The sequence below is a fragment of the Dictyostelium purpureum genome (genome assembly GCF_000190715.1).
Source record: "Dictyostelium purpureum unplaced genomic scaffold DICPUscaffold_587, whole genome shotgun sequence".
NCBI lineage: Eukaryota > Evosea > Eumycetozoa > Dictyosteliales > Dictyosteliaceae > Dictyostelium > Dictyostelium purpureum.
In genome coordinates, this window is record NW_003519921.1 from 1599 (window position 1) to 10713 (window position 9115).

Here is a 9115-nt window from a genome sequence, read left to right on the forward strand (position 1 = left end):
ATATAATTTGGAGGTATTGATGCATCAAGTTGATCTTTGTCACACTATAATTTGTTTTTAATTTGATGAACATAGTTTTAATTTTTTTATCTATAAAAGCTATTGATAAATGAGTCATATTTCTCTATAAGTTTTGGTATTAACATTATTTGATAGCTGACCACTATTATTAGATATTCTTATAATACAGGTACCATTTATTTGAACAATGGTTATTATGACTATTATGATTACTAATATATATGATGTTTGGTTCTAAGTTATCTTATTATTTTTTTTTTTTTATTTTTTTTTTTATATTTTTTTATTTTTTTTTTTTAATTTTCTTTTTTTATATTTATGATATTGATTATTATTTTAAAGATCTATGGGATTTAATAGTTAATATTCGAGGACTGGTTCGGAGTAGGGACCACTATCTCATTTCTTCATCTAAAACCATTCGATGATTACTATAGTTGCTTGGCCAGTGCAATGTATAACCTTCAAATAGTTTCGATTTGATTGGTGTAGTCTCTGACATACTCTTTGAATCTTTACCTAAATTGATTTTATAGAGTTGATATCATCTACTAAAGTATATTAATCTATGAATTAAATATTTACTACTATTAATAAAATTATTAGTTTAATACTAAATTATATAAAACATTAAATATTATAAATTATAAACACATACATTTGAATATTATTTAAAAACTATAAAAATTATTTGAAAAAAACTAATTATACTACAGAACTACTGTAATTATATTGAGAATTTTTAGACATATTTTTTCATTTTTTTCCATAATTCTGAAATATGTAAAAAAATAAAATTGCCTAAAAATGAAAGCAGTATGATTGGTGGTTTTATGACAATCTACCAATTCTCCAAGTTTTTCATTAAATATTTTAATTGATGGTTTTCCAATATTTTCCCCTTTAGATGGTGCAAATAATTTTGGAGAAGTGGATGAGTCTATGCGAGAAGTTGATTGTTATGTTGGTTGTGGGGTAGGAATCGGAGTTTGAGTTGAGGTCGGAGTTTGCTCAGCATTGTCGTGTTGTTAATTTTGATTATTATTATTAAGAGAGTCCAGTTGATCTAATATTTCTTAATTATCTTGTTTTAATATTTTTTCAATTTGATTTAATAGTTCCTCTTTATCTCTATCTTTTTGTTTTAATGATTCTAATTGATCTTTTAATTGATTGTTTTCATGTTTTAGCTTATTAATTTGATCTTCGTTATTAGATTGTTGATTCTGTTCTTTTAATATTTTTAACTGATCCATTAATTCTTTATTTTGTTCATTTAATTGTTTAATTTGGTTAATAAGCTGATAATTATCATTTTTAGTTTGATCTTTTTCTTTTTTTACTGATTTTAATTCTTCTTTTAATTGATTAATTTGAGATTTAAATTGTTCTTCATTACTATGATAATCAAGTTGTTGTTGCTTTTGTTGTTGCTTTAATATTTCTAATTCCTCTCTTAAATTGATAATAATATGGGAAGTCTCTGCGATTGGTGGTGTAGATGAAGTTGATGGTGCGCCAAATGGAGATTCTGGTGTAGCTGAAGTTGATGGTGCACAAAATAGTGATGATTCTGGTCCTGGTTCTGGTGTAGCTGTGGTTGATGGTGCGCCAAATGGTGATTTTGTAGTTGAAGATGGTGCACTAAATGGTGATGGTGTAGTTGAAGTTGATGGTGCGCCAAATGTTGATGATTTAGATGAAGTTGATGGTGCGCCAAATGGAGATTTTGTATTAGTCGATGGTGCGCTAAAAGATGATGTTTCTGGTCCTGGTTCTGATGTATTTGAGGTTTTTGGTGCTCCAAATGGTGATGGGGAGCTTGTACCTGTCAATGGTTTTGAGAATAGTGTCGATCTTGGTGTAGAAGCGGCTTTTGATGGTGCATTAAATATTGATGCAGTTGTTGATGGTGATGTTGCCAAACTTGAGGAATTTGTTGGGATATTGAATGATGAGGCAATCGAGGTTGTTGTTGGAGCACAAAATGGTGATGATACTGCTGTGGATGTTCCCAAGAGTGGTTCTGTAAAAAGATTGGAAAATAAATTTGAGGATGATTTTTGAAAAACTGGTACTTGTCGAATTACTAACTAAATTTACAGATGGTGCGCCAAATGGTGATGGTTCTGGTCCTAGTTCTAGTGATGGTTCTGATAGTTCTGGTACTGGTGTAGTGGCTTTTGGTGCGCCAAAAGGATCTGGTTTTGGTGATGATTTTGGTCCTGGTTCTGGTGTAGTTGTGGTTGATGGTGCCCCAAATGGTGATGGTGATGTGGTGGTTAATAGGGTTGTTTCCAAACAAGGTGAGGTTTTTCCGCCAAATATATTTGTTGTTGATTCTTTTTTATCTGTTGGATTACCAGATAAGTTAAAACTTGAAGATGAACTGGTTTCTGATTTGGTTGTTGTTGATAATGGTGTAGATGTTGAAACTTTTTGATATCTGTATGATGGAACAAAAGTGTATGGGTATGGTGAGTTTGGTATTGTTGGTGAAATTGGAATTGGTTTTAGTATTGGTGCTGGTTTTGGTTGTGGTGGTGGATTTGATTTATAACGGTATGCGGGGGCAAAGTTACTTGGGTATGGTGTTGATTGTGATTTTGGAGATGCTTGTGGTTCTGCCATTTTAACTTTTTTTTTTTTTTTTTTATAAGAAAAAATATACAAATAAAAAAATTAGATTTATTTACAAAAAAAAAAAATAAGATTATATAATATTTAATAAAAAAAAAATAAAAAAATAATTACCAAATGTAAATATATATAATATGAATATAAAATATTTATAAAATGCAATGAGTGTGAGTGAAGAGAAAAAAAAAATTTATTAAAAAAAAATAAAATAAAAAAATTATAATTTATTAAAAAAAAAAATAAAAGATAATTAATATTAGTTTTTTTAACAGACGTGGTGAATGAAATAAGCTATGAAAATCAAATAAAAATTAAAAAAAAAAAAAAAAAATAAAATTTTAATTTTTAATTTTTAAAAACAGTGTTTTAATTTTTAATTTTTAAGAACAGTGTTTTAAACAAAACCAAATTTATTTTTTTAATTTTTTCAATAGACCATTATTGTAATTAATTAATAAAAAATACAACCTGTCTGCTTAAAATAAAAATAAAATAAAAAAAAAATTGTTTAACTAATCAAGCAATTACTATAAAAAAAATTTAATAAATTAAAATAAAAAAAAAAAATCAAATTAAGGTCAAAATCATATGAATTTAAAATGATTATAAATGTTAATAAAGTAAAATATTAAAATAAATTTAATTTTAATATTAACTTAAAATTAATAAAAATTATATTTTTAAAATGGGATGAATTAATTATAATTTTTTTTAATTGATTATTATCTACTTTGTTTTTTTCTAACACCTTATTTTTTTGTTCTGAAAATCTCTTTTTATTATTGTTATTGTTAATATTATCTATATTTAAATTCATGAAAAAATATTTAAATTTTATTTATTTTTAATTACATTTTCGATTTTTTAAATAATTTATAAAAAAATATTTTGGTTCCTAAACAACGTGGGGATTTATAAATGATAAAGAAAATAATGACGAGAATTACAATAAGGAAACATGCACCACCTACAATAATACCTGCTAATTGTGATTTGGTAAGGCCTGAGTTATCTCTACAACTTGAACCTACAGAGTTTGAATCTAATAATATACTGAAATCTGGATCAATTACTACATTATCGGTAAATTGATTAATATTGATACCAATGTAGGATTGAGATGTTTGATGATCATTTGATAAGGTATCATTCATTGATGAATCTAAAATTGTATTTGTTAATGTTGAAATTTTTGTGTCATCAATGATACATCTTTTGACGAATCTGCCATAGAATGAATGATTATCGACTTGAAGCTTTATATAATCTGAATTATCTCTTATAGATTCACCAAACTTTTTATTTGAACAAGAATTTTTACTGTTAGTTTGAATAGATGCTTTCATTATTAATTGTAATGTATTTAGTTTCGTTGAAAATGGATAGCTTGTAATTTTGATCGTATATTTAATAGTTGATGGCATTATATGAATTTCTTCATCAGCAAAATGAATATTTGATTCCACCTTATACCAATCTAATGTTACAGTGATATTGGATACTTGTTCACTATCTTTTTTGATACTTGATGAATAGCTGTATCTTGAAATGTATGAATCATTAAATATTTCTCTATATTCCCATTGATCAAAAATATATCTGTTTACTTCTTTTGATTCGATATCCAATTCTTTTATACCAACTATTGATACTATACTTGTAAATGTTGTTTCTTCACCGATTGTAATATTAGTTGATGGTGTGGTTTCATTTGCATTTGGTGGTGGTACTTGAATAACTCTAGACATACAATCATCGCTAGTCCATGGAGATATACATTTACAGCCTGTTGAAAGACATTCACCTTGGTCTGGACCTCCACACAAAGGTGTACCCCTACATAATGATGTATTGGTATTGGCCTGCTCCATATAGTCAAAGACTATTGGGTTAATTGTGTATGGATCACCCAATGTAGAACTATCTATACCAACAATAATATTAATTGGTTTAGTGGTTGGTTTGATTTTTTCGAAATATATAGCTGTTGGTTTATTTGATGTTGGACTAATTGATTTGAATATACCATTTACTTCATCGGTATATTGAATCTGTATAATTGTTGCTAAATCCAAAGATGAACCATAGATCCAAAGACCACCCAAACCTGTACTTGATAGTTTTGAAGAACCGGTTATTACTGGTTGTGGATTAACTTGAAAATTAATTACACTAATGAAACCTTTATCATCGATTGATTTTGGTGTGAAGCCTGCAGTTACACCACTTCTTGATAATACTCCATAGATGGATACTCTGGAATTTGGTTCAAATAATAAAGGAAGTACTATTTTCGATGAGAAGGTCGTATGTGTTAAATTGGAATTCAAAATAACAGTTTCAGTAGATGATAAATATCGATTTTTTGTGTTTGCTAAATAAACCTTTGGTAAATAATAGGAAGAAATTCCATTCTGATGAGATGTTGTATAATTAAATAAAAGGGTTCTTGATTCTTCTTTTGCTGAGAATGTCAAATTTGGAAGTTTTGATAAATAAACAAGCTGTGCAGGAAAATTTTTACCATTATTTGATGTTGTACCATCACAAATCGAGCCAATTTTAAGACTAACTTGGTCTAATAAATAAAATGGATTCTTTATATTTGATTTTAAAACATCGTATTCAGTTGAGTAACCTTCAGTATCTTCAAAATATGCATATACAATTTCAAATAATTGAGAGTTGCATGGACTGTCAAAAGGAAGCTCTACAAAATAACCACCTTTAAATATATTACCAGCATACAAATTGGATGGATTTATTGTAATATTTCTTTCGGCAATATCAATTGTACCACGAACTAAAAGATATCCTTGTTTAAAACCATTTGAACTATCTGTAATTTCTAACACATACAATATTTTATTTTCATTTGGTGATTTTAATATCTTTAAATCTGAAACCAATGGCCCAATAAAATCAATATCTAAAATTAAAATGAAAAATCAATTAATATATTTATTTTATTTTGTAAATAAATAGGTGTATAAACTTACTTTTTGATTCAGCAACTCTTAACTGATATGCAGAAGATAATGCAAAACTGTGGTAACTATAACTTCCCAAAGAATCTAATGAAATTGTATAACTAACATCACCAGTTTTAATGTTCTTTGGAACAATAAATTCAAATTCAAACTGTTTTGAAGTTGCATTATATGTTGAATAAACAGTATCCTTCTTTTCATTTGCTCTATAATCAGAATATATGAAAGTTACTTTAATTTCTTTGCCAATTGGATAGTTCTCCAGTGTAATATACATTTTATTTGATACTCTATTATTTGTTACTTTTAAATCATTGTGATAGAATCTTATATTCTTTAAACCTGTTTCATAATTAAAATCTAAAAATTAAATTAATAATCGAATCGAATAGTTTTATATATTTGCATTTATTTAATAGTACATACTTGATAGTTGAATAGAATCCAATTTTTCCACAGTATCTAATGATTTAATTTCACTTCCAACCTTATATTTATAATTATAGTTTGAATATAGAATATAAGATTTTGGTACCTCTTCTATAGTTCTAATTACTAATTTATAAATACTAATTCTGGGAATAATAATACTAAAAGAATCTGCATTTGGATTACTTAAATAACTTGGTTGTAACTCTATTCGTGTAAATACTTGATAAACAGAACTAACAGAATTCCAAATTTCAAGGCTTTGAAAATTAATTGGATTTTTTAAAATGAATGACAGTACCATGTTACCATTTGGTATAAACTCAATTGAATAATCACTTATTTCGCAGTAACTTGTTATTGGTGATAAGTCTACATGTAATAATTTATTAATTGTAAGTAATTTAAATTAGTATAACATAATATAAAAAAGTTTAGAAATAGTACGTTTAAATAGTTACCAGTAGGTTCAAATTTTAAATTTTTATCTGCTCCATTATTAACAAAAAGTGAGAGGAATAATGCAACCTTTCTAGATCCTTGATTAATAATTGGAAATGAAAAACTGGGATTTGTACCACTTGACTGTGTAACACCAAATGGGTATCTAAATGATACTAGTGGACTTCCTATCTGAATCATGTATGGATATTCAATAGAACTAAATGAAAATAAAATTTCTGTATATCCATCTGCTATTTGATCGAGAGTTAAATTTGGGTCTATAAATGATAAAGCTATTTTAATTTTTTTTAAATTAATAAAAAACCTTCCTTTTAAAATGATTTTATATTTATAACTAGTAATATTATAAATTACCTGTTTTATCTGCTGTATAAGAAAAGACATTAAATAGAAGATTGGTCAAACTATAATAAAAAAGATTGAATGTTGCTGTTTGAAGTGGGTCTACTGATAATACGTTTAAATATGTAAAGCTACCATTTTGAGATGATATCAAATATGGTTCTGGATAAGATTTAGAAATGAGTGATGTATTTGTATAAAAATAATTATTGGTTGTAGTATAATCACTTAACTCCATTAAGCTTGGTATTGAGCTAAAAGACATATATGGTTTTAACTTTGCATGATCATTTGAACCTAAACATAAAATAAATATTAATTAATAAACTAATATGATCATTTATATAATATGTAATAACAATAAATACTTTTAAATGGTGATTTTAATGATATTGAATAATAGCTATCTGGAGTTTTAAACCTTACAACTATATTTCCATTACTATCCGGAGTAAAAAATGTTGGATTGTTGATTAGAAAAGAGACAAAGTATTGATTATTTCCCATATAATACTGGGCTGTGTTTCCCTCAAACCTTAATGTTACATTATAACTTGGATCGAACAAATCAAACTTTACAGTGAATGCCAATGAATAATAATAAATACCAGTATTTATAACCTGATATTTTAAATTATTATAATTAACCTCTATATACATTTTGAATTATAAAAACAATTAGTATTAATAAAAGAGTTAGTTTATCAAATAAATTACATACCCAAACAATGAACACTAAATGCAAATGTATAAGAAATACCATTTTCAGTTACTGATAAAGTTGAATTGAATACACCTGGTGGATGATTATTTGTGTAGGTTATCGATCTTTCTCTACCATCATCCGATATATAATTGGTTTCAGATGAATTAGATGGACTGATTAATATATTACTTAATTGGTATTGGGTAGATACAATTTGAAAAGGAATATAAACTAAGCACAACTGCGAATTTGAAACTGTTGGATATACAAAAAATGTGTTGCTGCCATTCACATATAATAATTCTTTAACTGTTAATGTTGGTGATTCTGGTGTTAATTGTGAATTTATTAAATTTAACAAAATGAAAATAAAAATAAAAACTTTTATTTTATTTTTCATTTTATTTGTATAGTTAATTATTTATATGTGTATAATTTATAAATATAAAAATAAAAGCCATTTAAAAAAAAAAATCTTTAAGAACCATATTGCCACCAAAAGAGAGCATGCTCTCTTAAAATAAAACTTTATAAAAATATCGTGATTATATTTTTTTGGAATGAAGGAAGTTATTAATAATTTAAAAAAAAAAAAAAATAAAATTTTAAAATAAAATTAAAAAAAATTAAAAAAAAAAAAAAAAAAAATGTCTGAAAATTTCAAAATCTTTTAAGTTGGAGATCAATTAATTAAAAAAAAAAAAATATTGATTTACTGTAATAGTTTTAATTAAATAAATAATTAATTTTTATGATTTTGATTTCTAAATACTTTGTGATTTATAAACGATAAAGAAAAAAATGACGAGAATTAAAATGAGGAAACATGCATTACCCACAATAATGTCTGATAATTGTGATTTGGTAAGGCCTAGGGTTGGTAGTACTGTTACAATTTTTGGAATAGAGTTATTGCTTATTTTGGAATAGAGTTATTGCTTATCTAGATATACTTTTACAACCTATTGGTAAATCAAAAAAAAATTTATTAAAAAATTAATAAAAAAAAAAAAAAAAAAAAAAAAAAAATTAAAATAAGGGAAAAGTGCTGTTTTAATTTTTTTAAAAAATAATTATACCATGGGAATATAACGTACCTTTCTTTTTAATGGATTTTAATAAAATAATTAAAAAAAGATATTTCAGATATAATATTTTGGTATAATTTTTTTTTTTTAAATAAAAAAATAAATGGCTTTTTTAAAAATCCATTTTTAAAATTTTTTATTTTTATTTTTTTTATTTTTATTATTTATTTTTTTCAAAACACAACAAACAAAAATATAAATCATTTTAATAATGTAAAATATAGAACATCCAATAAATAATAATAATTTTAACATTACTGATTATATGTTTAAAACCTTTCGAGAACAAGTAAGTAAATTAATACATTATTTTAAAACAACAACAACAACAACAAACCAATATACATATAGAAATTGGCATCGTTTAAGAAATATTGAAAATAGACGCAGAATCACTAACATAAACTAAATTGACTTTATTAATTAATATTCAA

At 25.3% G+C, this 9115-nt stretch overlaps 2 protein-coding genes across 2 annotated transcripts; both read right to left on the reverse strand.

Moving 5' to 3' along the window:
- Window positions 1-1097: 1097 nt before the first annotated feature.
- DICPUDRAFT_85050 (uncharacterized protein) lies at window positions 1098-2652 on the reverse strand (the record flags this gene model as incomplete). The annotated part of the gene is made up of 2 exons (XM_003294540.1): window positions 1098-1474; window positions 2385-2652. The coding sequence occupies 2 exons, from the start codon at window positions 2650-2652 to the stop codon at window positions 1098-1100; spliced, it is 645 nt and encodes a 214-aa protein (XP_003294588.1).
- Window positions 2653-3112: 460 nt separating this feature from the next.
- Window positions 3113-7993, reverse strand: DICPUDRAFT_159613 (uncharacterized protein; the record flags this gene model as incomplete). The annotated part of the gene is made up of 8 exons (XM_003294541.1): window positions 3113-3136; window positions 3633-5590; window positions 5661-6011; window positions 6078-6206; window positions 6542-6817; window positions 6900-7184; window positions 7256-7537; window positions 7609-7993. The coding sequence occupies 8 exons, from the start codon at window positions 7991-7993 to the stop codon at window positions 3113-3115; spliced, it is 3690 nt and encodes a 1229-aa protein (XP_003294589.1).
- Between the last annotated feature and the right edge of the window lie 1122 nt (window positions 7994-9115).